Below are 18,394 nucleotides of genomic sequence, written 5' to 3' on the forward strand. Positions count from 1 at the left end.
GCTATTCATATCTTATCCAGGGATGCCCACCTGGGGGGAGGGGTCATGGTAAGACTGTGGCATTGAAATTTGGGGGGTGGGATGTTTTAAAGGAAGTTTTTACTTTCTTCAGGGGGGGGGGTCTTCGGGATATTTAAGGAGGGGGTGCGCCCTTGCTCATAGGGGGTCTCATCCCTTTCTACAGGCAATTTAAAGTCACCTTGATTGTGACACTCTTTACCAATCAAAGAAAGAACTTAGCAGTAGAAAATTATACTGGAAGTAGGAGTTTCAGCTGGACTTTCAGACAATGTGCATGGTCAGCTGAAGATTAATATGCAAATAAGTATTTGGTACAATTGTATGCTTGACAAAAAAAAAAAAACATTTTTTTCCCCTCATTCTTTAAAAGGAAATAAGAAGAGCAACAGATAATAATGAGCACAGAGAGATAATTAAGTGAAAAAGAAAGACCAAACATTGTTTTTAATGTACAGTAGCCCCTCATTATGGTGTGCTTGTCAGGAGATCATAAAAAAGCAGAATATATCTGAAAACTCGATATAATTTAGGTCTTTAAAATTTAACGGTTGAAAGCAACTGATATGAGCATCCACTATAAATATAGTTTATTCGTATATTAGAAAGAACTCTTGAAGAAAACAATCACAAAAAAAAAAAAAAAAAAAAAAACCCATACCTTTTAATGAAAAAAATAGTATAAGAAAAAATTTGAAATAAAGCAACGGTTTTTCGGTGAAATAAAAATTTAAACCATTATAACTAAAGATGATTGAATTCAGAAGAATGAAATACATCCCTGTTTTATTTATGAGACTCAAAGGAAATAAAAAGGAAACTATCCTGAGAAATACAATGGCTTTGCTACTTAAATGATCTCAAATTTAGAACAAAGTTTTATTGCTTTTAAGTTTTCAGGGGACAGAGGAAAAGCGGGATACATCCGAAGGAGCGATATAATAACAAGGGGTTACTGTATTTTGGTGGGGTTTCAAATGTTATTTAAGCATTAGTGCTTAAGTGGAGCTGAATGTTAAAATGAAGTGCAGCACAAACACACTATAACTATAAATGCGCCAGGTCTTAATTAAACTGATTACAATTTATGAAAAATTGTCAAATACCTCTTGTAGTTGCTTCAGATTCAAAAAAGTTTGTTTGTACTTTATAATGCTTATGTAACTTTAAAAATAAAAATTTTATAAAATATTTATTTTCCAACAAAAATGGCTGTTTAACATACATAAGAAAAACGCCATTATAAATCACAGTGTTCAACAAAAACAATATAAATTATGCTTTCAAGCTAATAAAAAATGACAGGTAAATATTACAAATTTTTGAATTTTAAAAACTTATCTACAAAAATATCACTGAAAAATTTTCCCTCCGACAATGTTGGGAATCATGTACTTCACAAGCAAAAAAGTGAATACCATTGATGTTGGAGAATATCTGCAGCATTGGCACTTTATATTATTGCAATGTTATCAATATATATATTGCATTTCTAAACAATAAATACCACAGACACACGCATACACACTATACCTCATAAACACTTTTAGCCTAAAGATTTTTTTTTTTCTCATCAGACATCTAAAAGTATATTTACAACTACATAAAAATGATTCAAATCAAAATAAATATTTACAAATAACTCACATTTTGAAACAAACTCATAAACATCAACTTCATTCTCTTAAAAGTTGATACTAGCTTGACATACAAAAATACTAATAACATTTGAGCACTTATGAGTAGCATTTCACAAACCATAGCTCTAACCAAACAACACAGGAAAAAAAATCTTTACCAGTGTTTTAGCAGTCTTTTCTGTATCACACAGCTTCTTTTGAGACAACTAGAGAAACTCCCCAAAATAGCAATTGATCTTAAAAGACATGCCGCAACCTACTCACTGGATGCAATGTGGTTCAGTCCGAATCATGAAAAGATGGAAAAAATTAAAACCTGACTTAAAAACCATTTATTTTTTACAGTATGGGACCCTAATTTCGGAATCTAAAATCCTAAAGACCTGAAACCTGGAACTTTCTTCCAGGTTCTTTTTTTAATTTTTTTTCCCTTCAAATTTTGAATGCTTAAAATTGCTAATAGCAGACTATTACGTGTTGGAAATATATTAGTTACTGCTTTATTTATGTTTCATCAATGCCATGCATCATATTAGAGTGCATAATATTAGCGTTTTACTTGAATTGGGCAGCATCATCTTCGCCTTACGATATTTCTTTTTATTCTCTCATTAACATACGATGCAAAGCATATTGTGTAAAAACACAAAGTTGTTTTAAGTTTAAGTGGGATTTATTTCTTATATTTATCGACATTTCATAAAAAGCAATAAATTCCATGGATAACACCGATGCAAATTATCTCCGATTAAATCAGAATATGTTTTCGCTGATCTTGATAGAGAAAAAAAAATGTCTTGAACATAAACAAGACTCGGGAAAAATGTGCCTAACATTGCATGATACGATATTTTTAGCTATTTTTAGAATCAGGATCAAAAATCCAGAAAGGTTGTGGTCCTGAGCATCCTGGATCCCATACTGTACATTGAAAATAAACTTGTTTACAATATGTAATAAAATATTACAGCTATTGCATAATTTTTAAGGAAATATGAATTTAAAATTTTCCCCAAAAAATTGGCTTCATTTAGAAAACTATCTTTGAAATTATGTCTTTCTCTGCCTTGACTATTTAGGCATATTTCAGAGTATAAAGGGAAAAAAATAACTGCATCAACCTCTGCTATTTTGAAGACTAAACTTCGTCTACTAGGATGCTGACAGGTTCATGGTTATTGTTGACTTGATTCTGTTTGGAATTTTCCTCCGGTTGTGGTTCCGGGACAGGTTTCAGTTGCTCATCAGCTTTTTTTTCTAAATCTCGGATACGCACTTCCTGTTTCAGCACAATGCTTTTTAGCATACGAATTTCATCCATTATTTCATCCAGTTTTTCTTTCTGTAAAGAGATAACTTTAGTCAAAACCAAAATGTTACAAGTATTTAGTAGTCCAGAAAAGCCGTCTTACTTTCATTTCAATTATGACTTACTGACTTACCAAAATACATTATTCATTATAATTAATTTTCTCAATCCTACTTCCATTTCTCTTACATCATCAGTTAAACTTGATTTAACTCATATATTCTATTGATTTTGTTACAATTTTAAGCAAATATAAAAAATGATGTATTTAATTCATGAAGAAAAAAACATGGGGTGGACACAATATTATTTCCTAGAATCCGTAGCAAATTGACAATGCCTTTGCGGCAGTTCGAAAGAAGAGATGCGTGTACTCATATACAGCACTCGAAGTAATGCTTTTTAAATTCATATTTTTTTATAATGATAAAAATACATTAAGTATAGAATTCGACCCTTTCAAATTTAAAGAACTTCGGTGTTTTTGAGTCTGAAGAAAAACACTGCACTCTTTTGTAAGAAATTATGTTTGGTACAATTACAAATAAATAAATGCTACAGATACAACACTGCATTAGTAGAATTTTCCAATTAAAAAAAAAAGATTTCATTTTTCAAATGAAGTTGAAAAAAATTGAATTGAGAAAATATTGATAGATAAAAGTATTTTAATAATTTTTTCAGCAAAAAAGTATGATTAATAGGACGTTTTATCAAAGAAGGTTGTAATCGAAAAAACCCATCCCTTGAATACGGTCCTGCTTAGTACATGCATTAAAAAGAAAACATAAACAACATATTTTTATACTTACTGGAACAGTTTCACTTTTATCTCTTGATTTTGAAGGCATTCTATCTAAAATGTTTGATTTGCTTTTAGAGAGTTTGAACTCTTGAGCTTTAGGTTTGTAACCATCTTTTAGGCTCATCTGTAAAGAATGATAAACATGAAATGAACGATTGAATAATATCGTGAAAGTAATTTTTCAAGTTATCATAAATTTTTTGTGTAGTTTACTACAAACAGGAGGGCGTAGAAGAATTTCAAGGAACAACTGTAAATGCATCAAAAATAAAATAGAAACGAATTTAACTAAAATTTGTTCCATTTTGTGGTCACATGTAAATATTTTTAACATTACAACTTATTTATTAAAAAAAAAAAAGATTTTTAGTGCAGTTTTCATACACATCTCTATGAATCTGGATTTTTCAGCAACATGATCATTGAAAGTAACCTGAATTTTGCTTTATAAGGGTTATAATCTAATATTTAGAAACGTATCAAGAATTAACACTGGCAGCCATCCCATGCTGTGAAAGTGACTGGTATCATACGCAAACCTCATCTAGATTGTAGATTACCTCAAATTAATTTGCATTTAGTTCTTTGATTCTTTGACTTGAAGTGTTCTAAAAATAAATGTGTTCAAAATAAAGTTATGTGTAGCAAGTTTGAATTTTGTGTATAAACTTATCTTATTTTCCTTTAATTACCACAGTCAGCAATCCTAACCAGATTCAGTTTCAAATTCCGATTTTCCGACTGCACTACTATTAATAATTAACCTGTGCTGTAGACAAACTCGGCTACTGGGGAAGAAATAGAGAAAATAATGAGTACCAGAATAGGTTCGGCATCTTTACCACCAGCCCATTCTTCAGCTGATAAGGCAGGAGTGTCTGACAGGGTATCTGGATAGAGATCATCTTGAAACAGTTCTGACTGAAATGGGAAAGAAAAATTATAGTGCAAATGCTGACAAGTTGAAATCCTAAGCTAAAAAAAACCACATAAGAAAGGTCAGAACCTTTTTCAACTTACTAAAAAATGTAACAAAAACACACAAAAAATGCATCTTGAATAAATTACTGTTACATAATTCATTATGCAATGTGATTTAGTAACTAACACTACTCAGTCCAAAGTTGCATCTTGATTAACAAGGAAGACACCCAACTTGATAAGAGATTACTAATCATGAGTTCATGACTGATCTGATTTTTTACATTAACATTTTTAATTTACAATGAATAACAACTTTTTTTTCTTTTTGTGAAAAATTTTAACATTAAAGAATAACAGTTCATACATTTTATTACATCATTTTAAATTATTTTGCCTACATTGAAACAGGAAAATAGCATCCTTCTTATGATGCTATGATATATTGTTTCAGTACAGAAAAGTCATAAAATTATTACAGTAATGCAGTAGACCCTCGTATATCCGGCTTTCGTTGATCCAGATCTTCAGATAATTTTTTTTTAATTCTATGTTTACATAAATAATAATTAAAAATTATGTTTACAAGAAGGTAATTTTAAACACATTGGGCATTTGTTTCTTGTTTTGGTTTATTAATGACAAAGGGTTTGTGTGACTATGCTTCATTCTAATGTCACTCATATTTGGAGTTGACAGTAGAGCAATTATTTGTTAAGAAATGATGTGAAAATTTTCACATTTTTCAGTGTCTCTTAAACTTTTTTTTTTAATCATAATAAACAATAAGTCTACTTATTTAATGATTTTTTTTCTTTTTTTTGCCTACGCTATCTATACTACCCGGATTATTCAGATTTTTGAATAACCAGATCACCTTTGGTCCCATTTATTCCATACAAACAAGGTTGCATTGTACTAGATTAAATGCCAGGCAATGGAGAAAATTTTCTTAGAACAGTGTTGATTGCTTTGCAATGATTAATTATACAGTTCACAATAATGATAATAATTAAAATAAATATGCATATTACCTTTCTAGGAACAGTAAATGTAATAACTTCACAGAATCCTTTAGAATGCAGCTTAAAAAACCTAAAAGGCATTTGAGATTATTTTTCTAGCAATATTACAAAAATAATTCAAAAGCAAACTTTTTATGTTGAAAATTATTCAAACTCCTGCACCTTTGCTTAAAATATTTAATAAAAATATAATGTAGCATGAAAAAAATTACAATTTTAATCTTGCAACAAAACTCGTGAAAGATTTCATTTTCAGTAATTGGTGATTTGCAGTTAACCCTCGTTTATCGCGGTTAATTTGTTCCAGACTTCACCGCGATAACTGAATTTCCGTGAAGTAGGATTCTGTATTTAGAAACCAAATATTTTGCTAATTAGAGGGCGTACAACTTACTGACGATAATTTAAATAGGTTTTTAACATAGTTAGAGCCCCCTCGACACGAAACAGCACCCTTATCCAGCACTACATTTGTATTACTTAATATATTGCACAAAATATGAGAAAACGAGATATATTAGACGGAATCGATATCACATTAATTACATTGGGAAATAAAGCACACACACACACATGCAGTTCTTACACACTACTACTAACCTATGAAAATAGCTCAACTTCAATTTGTTTACTGATAAATTAATTTCCAGTTAGTGACCGTATGTGCCCCTTTCCTTCCTCTACATTTATCCTCATCAAAGGTATAACGCATTCAGCTTAAAAAGTTAGTAGTACGTTGTTGAACACCATTAGAGATGTATTTATCCCCTACTAATAATACAGTGATTTATACTTTGCAGTTAGCGTTTAAGGTTAAATTGAGATAAATTTTCTTCAGCGATTTTAAACCTCCACTCTGTCAACTAGTACAACTACAGTCCCTAAGAAGAGCTTACCTTACTTAAAAGACATAATTTGTAATTCTCTCGTAAGAAAAAGATTACACGAGAACATAAATAAGGCTCATTGCTATAATTGAAAAAAAAAAAAAAAAAACGCGATGTAGTTAACCGCGAAAGTCGAAGCGTGAAGTAGCGAGGGATGACTGTACTATACAGAAAAAAATCTGTTCAAAAATCATTTTAGATAAATGTGTGACCAGGGTTCATACTCTATTTGGATGGAAAAATTCCATGACTTTTCCAAGACTTTTTCATGACTTCAATGAAAATTTTCATGACCTCGTTACTAGAAAAGAATAGCACTATTTAATCTTAAACTTGATAATTTTTGGAAATGAGCATTAGCAAAACGTCTACATGAATGCACAGCCTCATTGGAGCACTTACTCGTAATGGAAAAAATATAAGTGTACGCTTAAAAAATTAAACTATTCTTATTTGTCTTCATCATATAAATTTAAGTAAAGTAAAAATGCAGTGAAACAAATATGATGATGCTTAAATGTCTGATATTTTATTTATAAACAGGCAGAATAATATTGAATGGGACAAAGGTTGAATGAGTCATCACTAAGTTCCACTAAATTTGCTTCCAAAAGTTGCCTTTTAGTGTCAACAATGCATTTAATCATTTACATTACTTGACAGTATTTTGGTTCTTTAAAGTAAAGCCACATAGTTTAGTTTTTTATGTTTCTACATCAGATCGTTTTTAAAAAAAAAACCATTTAGTAATGAATCAATCTTCTGATTCAAAAGTATACTTGTTTTGTTTACTTATTTGCACTTTTTCAAATGCATATAAACTAATAGGTGCAGAAATTTCAGAACATGTTTGACTCCTGACTTGAACGTAGCAGTGAGTCGCATGGATTAGTTTTGCGGGCCGTATGTTGGGCACTACTGTTTTAAATTATTAAAATTTCTCTTTTTCTGTATTCTATCGCCTGACTAAAGATCTTTATTTTCTAAAACCTTCAACAAATTAAGATAAATTCTGATAAGTTTAATAATAAAGTTCTTACGAGTAATGGAATCGAACTCGGATGCAATTGAATTGCTTTTTTTTTTTTTTTTTTTTTGAGTGAGCGTGGCAAAACTAAGAACGTGAAATTTTGCTACTACAGAATATGAAACATAAGAAGTGTCAAAAATAACAGTAAATTCAAAATAAGTGATGTCCAAGCAGTAAAATCACATCGCAAAAAAAGGCAAGCGGCTGCGACAGAAGTAGATGCAACAAGATTTCAAAATTCAGATTTGATATTAGGATCGTTCAATTTTCCATTTTTACCAGCTTTTATGTGCTATACTGTTAAATCACTCAAGATTTCTAATGTTCTTTTAGTTACTGTTACTTTCTCTTTGTCCAAGACATTTTTCCATGACTTGAAATAAATTTCCATGACTTTCAATGAAATTTTCAATTTTCCATGACTTTTCCAGGTCTGAAATTCGCTTATTTTTTTTCCATGACTTTCCAGGATTTCCATGACCCGTACGAACCCTGTGTGACTTTTAAATAAATGTGTTAGAAATGAGTTTTAAAAAACATATTAAACTATTTTTTTAAAAGTGCACTAAACTAGAAAAGTTTTTCAAAATTTTTTAGAATATTCATTCAAAAGTTAAAACTGGATGAAAATTCTGCTAATTACTAGAAATCATTTGAGTAGATGCAATATTTTTGACCTGATCAATTAATTACCTTGCTATTTCACACTGGTGAATATCACAGCCCCTTTTTGGCATGTATCCAACACCTCTTTGAGGCTCTGTAGATTGATAAGTGTTGATGTAGTGCACAAAAGGTGCTTCATCTGTTATTTCAAAGTAGCGTATGTTACTATCTCCCTAAAAAGTATTAAATAGTTTAGAAATTTTTTTCAATAAAGAAACTTTTCTGTTGAGAAAAAAGCAATAAGCAAACACAGTGAAATACACAACATTTAACATGAAAATCGGTTATCACAAAATGTTATAGTAGCTCTCACAGTATACTCTGCAATTTAAAGCAAATATTTAGCACAAAATAATTTTAACTCAAACAAATAATTCAGTCTTGTCAGTTTCATGTTAAATATTTTTCACTGTATATGTATATACATAACAATTTCATACTAAATTACAGATACAGTAAAATCTCACTACAGTGAGTACCAATACAACAAAATAAATGTTCAGTTCCATTGTAATGGCCAAGGATAATTTAGAAAAATCTGATTTTAACACAAGTTTCTCGAATATCTGCAACAGCTAAAGAATTTGACACAGTAGAAGCTCTTAGTTGCACTATTTTTGGAACTCAATGAAAGAAAAAACTTCTAAGACTCATAGGGTTAATGTTAAAAGAGTTTTTAACTGCAGTTGACAATGTTTTAACATGCTATGCATGAATGGAAAAGAATATTGTGCAGTCTATTGCTGATATTTCTAATTTGGAAAACAATGTTAAATTGTTTGTTCAGGCTAAGAGGAAGAAAATTAGGTTACTTAAGAATATCCCATAGTCGCATCTAATGAAGCCCTAACGAGTTTAAAAAGAATGCACAATTTTATTTCTTCTCAAAGTAATGTACCAGATAATATTTTTCCGACTATAATGAACTTACGACCTCAAACTTTGTTCGTTGTAACGAGAATTTAGTCATAATGTGATTCATGGAAAGTAATATCAATTGAAGCAGGACTGAGCATTTGTTTTGTTGAAACTGATATTTCTTTGCATTAGTATTCATTGTAACTAGATTTCACAGTATCAGACTTGTCAACCATATGAAAAGAAAAAACGGGAGATCCAGTCAAAGCTTTAAGGGAGAAAAAGGGAGATTTTAAACGATGCTATAATAAGTAAAAAACACTGTTATAACAAGTATTTGATTTTTTCATGAAAGAAAATTCACTCGTATAATCGCTCTTATAAGTTTGTAGATATTTCTTTTTTTCAGACATAGTTGAAGATGAATGTTAAACTACAACGCACGCTGTAGATCAAGGAGCAAGATGAAAACACGCGGCGCAGTTAGCATGCCTCTGAAAACTGAACGATACCGCAAAAACGGCAACGGCGCATGCGTGAGATTGAAGTGGAAGTGCGAACGTAGAGTTAAACCACAACACCATCTCCGGAAGCATTTCGGTCGACACTCCGAACGCACCCATTGGATGTTTGCGCTCACTGAGCAGTGCGGGTTTGCTCTGCTAGCCACGCCATCTATTAGGGCTGTGAGTAACTATTTTAAGGAAGAAAATAAGTGTAATTTTAAAAAAAGAAAAATCCGAAAAGAATAAAAAACGGGAGAAATGGATACTCAAACGTACGACCGGGAGAACGGAGTAAAAAACGGGAGAGTTGGCAGGTGTGCTGTATTAATCAGTTATACAACTTAGTGCCTGCAGCTTCAAAAGCTCACTTACAGACACCAAAAAAAAAAAATGCAAATATACAAAGCACTACAATTTCTTAATGTATGATTTTCAAATCATTGCAATGGGGGTAGATCAATTTTTTAGTTCTATAAAAAGCTAGAAATTTTATTTCTAAAAATTAGTAATGTGAAGTGTAATTACTTCACATTACTAATTTTAAGCAAGTATACTAACTTTTAGAACTGTTTTAAACATTTACTTATATTTTTAGGATACCAAAAACTGAAACACATTTTCAATCATATTTAATTCATTTCTAATTTTCTGCAGATTTTTTATTTGATTATTTATTTATTTATTTATTTATTTATTTTTTTGGCAACAAACAAAATGTGCGAATCCTTGAAGTTTGTTGCCACAGGATTTTACTGTATTGAGAAAAGAAGTAATATGAAATTGCCTCAATCATAATTGAATAATTTTTTTTGACAGAATTAAAATCAAAATTAAATGTAAATGAAAACTTACCTTTGCACAAAGATACAATAAATTAACATCTGGATCATACATAGGGGATAACACACCATTGCTAGTGTCAAGCTCTTCTAAAACTATAGGCTCAGAAATAGCTACCTGTAAAAGTAAGATAATATGTTGCTCACATTGATAATATTTTCATTTAAAGAAAAAAAAAACATGTATTCATAAAAAATGCGAAACTTTAATTTGTCTTATGTATATAATGAAAATGGACCCCCAAGTAAAATTAATATGGGGTAATATGATTTAGAGTATTATTCTTACTGAACCGGCAGCAGGTCAGTCAGTTCATATTCCTCAAATTCCCATGGTCCTTGCACATTTCCATTTCCAAAATAAGTAATTGCAATTTCCAATGAAAATTTCTCATTGCATCACCATCATCAAAACTGAAGGTTAAACATACAATTATGCGCAGTACTATGTTACATTTAGGAAAATTATATTGTTCACGAAGAAGTAAAGGTTGGTCTCTCTTAATTAGGAGATGAAGTGATTCCATTTCTTTCAAAACCTCATAAAAAGGGCACAAAACATGTTGTATACCATGATATTTTAAAACAAAAAAAATCTGCATAATATTTATTTAAGACAGATAATTTTCATGGAGCTAGATAACTTTTCAACGCCAACAAGTTCGGGACGGGCCCCTAGAGAAGATATAATTTTATTTTGCAGGAATTCACTTTATGCAGTTCGGTCTGGAACTGATTAACAGCGAGAAATGAATCACTTGTACTTTTAATCTGTTTATTTAAAATATTCCTCCCTCCCTCTTGTCATAATTCACAAAGCCCTACAACTCAAATTATAACATTTATGGATTCTCTTATGCCACTAGTAGAAGAGCTTGATTAAAAATTTGATTAAAGAATGCGAGAGTGTGAGTAATAATGAACGGTAGGGTCATTATGATGTATTGATTCCAAATGAATATATCTTACTTCACTCCGTAAAGCATATTGTCTTTCACTCATCCTTGAGAATCCTGTAGTGAACAGCAGCCCATTTCTTAAAAATACTGCTTTTTGAGGCTTAGCACCCTCATGACCCAGAGCTTCCTAAAGTGAGAAGAAAAAAAATCTGTTTATAAAATTTTAATGCAATTCATGATAAAATAAAATAGGACAGCTAGCAAAACTACTTAGAATCTTTTTAAATCATTGTCACCAGACAGAAGAACAAATATCTATCTATGATCTTGCCCAAGTTCATTGTTGAGCATTTGCATTGAAACATTTGTTTTTCTGATCTGTGCAACAGGAAATGTGCAAGAGAAAAATGAAATTAGAGAGAGGGGGAACAAATTGGATTCAACAAACCTCAGTATAGAAGCAGAAAAAGCATGAATTAATAAATATATTAATACGGACCTTTCAAAATCACTTTTTTAAAGTGTCCTAACCAGGGCTGCAGAGTTGCACGGATAAAATTATTGGAAGCATGGTATTTTGCACAGTCAGCATAGCATCCCAAACATCAGTCAACAAAGTTCCCCATATCTTTTTAACTTACATTCACAGAGATAATTAAGATTAAAATGAACTCAAGAATGCTTATAATGTAGCATTAATGCAGTGGTGTGCATAGAAATTTCTAAAAAGGGGGGGGGGTCCAAGATCGAAGTCCACCATTCTTATATTGTACTCCAACACGCAACCAAACATATTCTTTTGATTTTATCAATTGTTGGGAACAAAAAACAATTTTTAAAAAATATTGAATTATTACTGAGCATTAGTTAAATAAAATAAATTTATAATTAACAAATACTAAATTAAATACCATCAGGAACCACAAGAATGAACTTACTTTTCTCATAGTTAAAAATTAAAGCAGAGACGCAAAATAATCATTCTAAAACCACACCAAGTGCAAAGCGAGACAGTTCATGTAAATAATACACTTAAAGGATATGCTCATATGCAGTTTGATTTTGTTGGGGAAGAAAGAGAGAAAATAAATTATATTTTTTTCATTTATTAAATCTAAAATTTTTGCTACCTTTGCTTTACGTACTATATACATGGGATTATAGTCAATTGAAAAACCTCAAGGGCCATGGGAGGAGTCTAGACACCCTGGAACCTTCCCTTGTGTGCGTCACTTCATTAATGCATATTTATATTTCTGAGGATGCAGTCCCTAGTGTTTTTTTTTTTTTCACTACACCATGAAGTGGACAATGGAACCAGTGAATCCCCAGAAATATAAATACTAGTAACATTAATGCTACTTTATAAGCATTCCTAAGTTCAATTTAATCATTATTATGTCTAGGAATGTAAGCTGACTAATACGGGACAGTTTTCTACTATGATGCCAATTTGACTATGCAACATGTGATGCTTCCAATACATATATGTTTTTTAATGTGGAAATTTTTTCGGGGATGGGGTTCATAAGAGCAAGGCCAGATTTAAATTTAAGGGAGCTCTAAGCTACTTCAGGTATTGGCAGGGTTGTAATTTCGTCCACTTTTTTGTAAAAAGACCGGGACACCGGAAGAAACTGGACAAAATGTACAAAAGTGGACGAAATGGACAAAATGAAAAATAAACTGATTATACATACATAAATTTATTGTTATGGGGTAACAATAGTAGTATATTATTCTAATACAAAAAAATTATTATGAATTAATCATTTAATTATAATAGAATCATTAGCTTTAGAATTTCAAATCTAAAAAAAAAAATTACACATTGGTGCAGCTAACTTTGGATCATAATTTACTTAAAAGTAATAAAATTTAACAATGTGAATAAGCTATTGGGTATGATTAGACTATTATATACAATAGTAGAAAATAAACTCAATGGGAAAGTCAAATGAAATGCTTGGAGACATACATACAAAATAAAGATTAGAGACTAAAAATATTTTATAACTTATATTTTTTGAGTTTTTATTGATGTCACCCCACAGTAAAATATTTATGTACTCTGCATATTTTATGGATATGTTAATGTCATACAAATTAAGAAAAATTACTACTTTAGTAGGGCTGTGGGTACTCAGAATAGTGTACCGGAAGATGTTATAATAGGCAAGAGGGTAGATAGCTTTAAAAGAGCCATTAATCTTCATTGGGGACTAATAAATTGACTAGGAACAGCCTAGTCAGAGCCTGTGGTTGATCATCACATTTGTATTTGTATAACAAGAACAGATTTCACTTCATGCCAACATTTCTCTTATTAATATCAAGTAGTTTTTCTTTTTTTTAAAAAAATATGATTTTTAATGTTTTGAAAACTCCAACCTTTAAAAACTTTTTATTTCTACTTTTTAATTTAATAAATATGCACTTATTATGGGCAATGAACCTCCACATCACAGATAAACATCATAAAATTTACAGCTGACGTGCTTGTTTTATAAATGCTATTATATGCATTATAATTTATTTTAACACTCATTTGATTTATTAACACACTTACATAACTTCAACTGATCTTACTTTTTTTAATTTTCACTTTAAAATATTTTACAATCGTTTATATATATATTTATGTATGCTATTTTTATATTAAAATATTACTTGAATAGGAAAAATCTATATAATTTTTTATTATTTTCAAACTTCAAATTTTTAAGTCAAAACTTTCAGTTTACTGACGAAGTGGACAAAACGACATTTTGACCGGGAAGGTTTTTTCCAGGGTGGACAAAATAGGACAACCCTGGGTATCGGGCACTTTTTGAGAAAATAGTAGAGTTTAATAAGCAAATTCGTAGGAAGCGGCAGACACATGTTCTGGGATTTGTGAAAAACCCTTTCTTCAAAATAAAAGAAGTGGGTGAATAGATCCAAAGACATTCGTCAGAAGCAACAAGACAAAACAGTTTAAAAAGTAGAAAAAGCAGATGATCCAAACAACCAATAAGAGAGTTATAAGACTTTACAGAACCAATAAGAATACAAACAGAGTTTGAAAGCTTTCTCACAGATACATACATACATGGGAAAAAACTAGATCGACAGACAGAGAAAGGTAAGGTAATGTGGACATAAAAAGAATGAACTTATTTTTGTTTTACCTGCTCCATTTCTCCATTTCTAGGATCATAAATTCTGATTTTCTTGTCTTTACAAGTTGTGACTATTCGGCTGCCTTCCCAATTCCAGCAGACAGAATAAATAAGATCAGGGTGATTGATTGTGAACAGAATTTCAGCTGTTCCTACGTTCCAGATTATAATCTTGAGATCAGCACCTGTGTGGAAAATACAACAAGCAAACAAATGCAATAAATATTGATAACATGTTGGAACAATTTGTATCACAATTCCTGTTGAGTCATATATTTGAGCTGTTATAGAGTTAAGGGCCATTTCACAGTAATTGCGGACTCTACAATTTTATCCAAATGTAGAGTCCGCAACATGACACTTTTATTGCCATAACTATTTAATTTGCTGCTTGATCAGCACAAAATTTTATTCTGAGTTAATCCTACCAACATATCAACTCAAAATAAAACAATTTGCTAATCAAACAGTAAATTAAATAGTTACGGCAAAAAAAAAAGTCATGTTGTGAACTTCACCTTTTGGACAAAATACTGTGAAATGTCCCTAAAAATATGCATGCTGGAAACAAAACTGTAGTTACGTTTCTAACACCACGTCAGTTTTTTCCTCTATGAGCTATGCAAATGTGACCACTTTCTAACAGTTCCTCTAATGGTTGACATAAACCTCTTTTAATTAAAATTGTGTTTATTTCTCAAAGAATTATTTGTGAAATTTTAATTCATTTTAGTGTCAGAGAAAAAAATTAAGTGCCCAAAAGGGAATGGATAATAAGTCTGTAGTTAATAGCAGTAACACGAAAAGGAAAATTTTTGTATTCTGTACGCAATGTAATTGTTGTTTGCTTAAATATTTTTTTATATCCTACATTAAAAAAAAGTCCTGTATTTTGTATATCAATTGCTTTAACCTTATGAAATTGATGTAAAAGACCGAAAGTGAGATTATTTTTGAAATTAGAAGCCACAAGAGAGTCAAAAACTCACAGATCTAAGATAACCAAACCACTATTCCCCAGCGTAATTACTTAATGCTTAGTGTCATCAGGGTAATGGCAGAATGCAGCAAAATTAATTTAACTTCATTTTTGACTAATCAAATCCTCCCCCTCCCCCATTATAATTTTCCGAAACAAAATTAGTTGTATTAAAATGGCCATTACTATATAATAAAATCAACAAACAAATTAATATTCAAAAAAGTAACATTCTACACAAACGTTACCACTAACCTTCATTAAATTAAATAATGCATAAATTTAGAATTTCAACATAAGCAACTTTCACAATAGGGTTGCCATGTTGGAAACAAGCGCAGTATTAATTGTGTAACAAGAAATTTGTCACTGCGCCAAGATTACCCTCAATGAACTAACGTTTGACAAACTAAAAAATTGCACACAAGTGCCAAAATAGACATAATAGCTAAGAGCAAGAAAACCTGCAGTGGTGCCCCCCCTCCCAATAGCAAAGGTGCACCCCCTCTCAATACCCCAATACAAGAATCCTCCCCCCTCCATAAAAAAAGAGGAAAATACTCCTCCTAACAACAACCTTCCTAAAAATTTCAATAGTGCAGTCAGTGCCGTGTGCACATCCCCCCCCCCCCCCCAGGTGGGCACCCCTGATATCTGTACCATTTTATTTTCCCAACTTAGCCACTGCCCAGGGACCTTGACAGGAAATGTTCACATTCAACCCTAGCGTACATAATGTAATTGCAAGTATATTTGTGTTTATTATTTAAATAACGTTACAATATTGCACACAATACTAAATAACATTCATAGAGGAAAGGTTCAAAACCTGTCACACCACTTAGGTTTTAGGCTCCAAACCTGAATTTTGAATCCTAAATTAAATAAGTTTACTCTAAGCAGAAATAAAAAACATATCTGCTAAAAAGTTGCAACTACATCTAACGTTTTATTTACATTTTCCAACATTTACACTGAAAGTTTGCCAATCTGTAATATGTTTCATATATATTTATTGCCATATTTATTTTGCTTTAAAAATTTCAGATACTTTTAAATAAAAGCATTGGTCAACAATGACTGTGATCACCAATGAACTTTCAATTGGCAACTCACCCACATTTTAGAATGAAATTAGCTAAAAACAATTATAATTCACCTTCTAATTACCTTTGAACATCAGAACAAATTTTATTTGATGCAGAAAATCAGGGATTTCTTACGTATATTTAATCAATAAAAAGAAGAAAAATCATACTTACTGGCACTAAGCAGTACATTGTTGGCAACAGGATGCCAGAGAATGAGTCCCACTCTACGCTGGTGACCGATAAGTTCGACGATAGGATCAGTCAGAGGTCGTACCAGGCCTCCATCTGGAATCTGCCAAACTCTCACTATTCCATCCTCTGAACCACTCCCAATCACATTATCATTGAAAGGACACCAAGCAATATCAAGCACTGGGCCTCGGTGACCAGAAACTAGGGGGTAGTTGGGTTCTATTCTTCCACACTAAAAAAAAAAAAAAAAAACAGGATGGTAACAATTATAGTACAGTGAAACCTGTGTATAACAATATTGTCTATAACAATAAAACCTGTCTATAATGATATTTTCCATGGTCCCAGCAAAATGTCTGCATAAATAATCCCACTGTCTATAACCATAACTTGTCTATAACAATATTTTTTTTAGGTCCCAACAGTATTGTTGTAGACAGGTTTCACTGTATGTTAATGCTGTTCAAATCACTTCTTTCAAAAAAATAAATAAAAGTAGTCTGAATTGAGGCACATGTGCAATACAATGGATTTGTAACTATGAGGGAGCTCACAATTTCTTAGTTGATGAAATTTTTCAATTGACAATCTCAATACTTGCAGCCCTACTCTAAGTCCCATGGAAACAACACACATTACATTCTTTTCAAGTTACTTTTAAGTAAAACAAGACATTGAAAAAGATTAACTTTACATCAAAGTAAAAAAGTCTGCCAAATAAATGTAACAAGTCATTAAAAAAGTACTAAAGTTTCACGAAAATAAAAAATTAATTCAGTAGGATTGATGAGCAAATATGGCAGTGACATAGCAAATATTATTGTTTTCGTCTACTTAGAAAGAAAGTAAGCTGCCAAGTGCCAATGTACTCCTATTTTAAACTTGCACTGGAAATTCAAGCAGTTCTCAGGAAGTTAAGGACAGGGGTTGGAGTGGTGATTTCAAAAATTTTAGGACACAATTTTGATAAAATTTTAGAACATTTTTAGCAAATATCAAGTTTTTTAAACTTAAATGCAAGTTATAAGCTTGATTTTTGTAGGATATGATAAAACGTTTCAAATTCAATCTTGAAAATTACAATGGAAAATATTCATTCGTTTATTCTTTAACACAGTAACCAGTATGAATTAAATACTATTATACCAGTAGGATAAATGTATGTCCAATTGCTTCTTTACTTGCCTTGTTGTTGTTAAAAAAATATCCTTAATAAGAAGACATTAAAAGTAGGGTGCAAGTTCAAAATGTATTACGTACTTAACTTTTATCAGATAATTTGATAGTTTTTGATATCTCAGACTCATCAAAAATATCCCTGTAAATTACAGATGAATCATTTAAAGATGCAAAGGAATAATTGTTTTTTACCGACTCTTTGTACTGGAAGAACAAACTAATGCTCAGACTACAACACAAAATAAGCACTATAAAAATAAATATTCCTGAACACCTGGCGACAATCCATTTAAATTTTGCTCTAAATATATTTTTTGAACCAAATGTTCATAAAATAAGCAGTTATCCAATGTTTTGAAGCACAAAAATTACTGATTACATTACAAGTG

General features: G+C 31.1%; 1 protein-coding gene and 1 pseudogene across 1 annotated transcript; one reads left to right on the forward strand and one right to left on the reverse strand.

Annotated features, from left to right (window-relative positions):
• Nucleotides 1–2,728: 2,728 nt before the first annotated feature.
• Nucleotides 2,729–17,462, reverse strand: LOC129228644 (coronin-1C-A-like). Its single transcript, XM_054863327.1, has 10 exons — nucleotides 17,424–17,462; nucleotides 16,806–17,058; nucleotides 14,574–14,749; nucleotides 11,474–11,590; nucleotides 10,518–10,622; nucleotides 8,329–8,474; nucleotides 5,728–5,788; nucleotides 4,592–4,693; nucleotides 3,794–3,896; nucleotides 2,729–3,014 (listed from the first exon to the last, which is right to left on the reverse strand). Exons 1-10 carry the CDS (start codon nucleotides 17,460–17,462, stop codon nucleotides 2,797–2,799), a joined length of 1,320 nt encoding a protein of 439 aa, XP_054719302.1. The 3' UTR covers nucleotides 2,729–2,796.
• Nucleotides 17,463–17,612: 150 nt separating this feature from the next.
• LOC129228645 (coronin-1C-A-like) overlaps nucleotides 17,613–18,394 on the forward strand; it is a 19,544-nt pseudogene continuing 18,762 nt past the window's right edge.

Source organism: Uloborus diversus, chromosome 8 (genome assembly GCF_026930045.1).
Source record: "Uloborus diversus isolate 005 chromosome 8, Udiv.v.3.1, whole genome shotgun sequence".
NCBI lineage: Eukaryota > Metazoa > Arthropoda > Arachnida > Araneae > Uloboridae > Uloborus > Uloborus diversus.

What these genes read in the sequence shown, in the direction of transcription:
- LOC129228644 (XM_054863327.1), bottom strand. Translation starts at nt 17,462, where the DNA reads ATGTGTGTTGTTTCCATGGGACTTAGAGTAGGGCTGCAA. An exon ending in CAATGTACTGCTTAGTGCCA is followed by an intron (nt 14,750 to 16,805) that starts GTAAGTATGATT and finishes TTTTCCACACAG; the next exon opens with GTGCTGATCTCAAGATTATA. An exon ending in TTCAAAATCAAGAGATAAAA is followed by an intron (nt 3,015 to 3,793) that starts GTGAAACTGTTC and finishes TTTTGACTAAAG; the next exon opens with TTATCTCTTTACAGAAAGAA.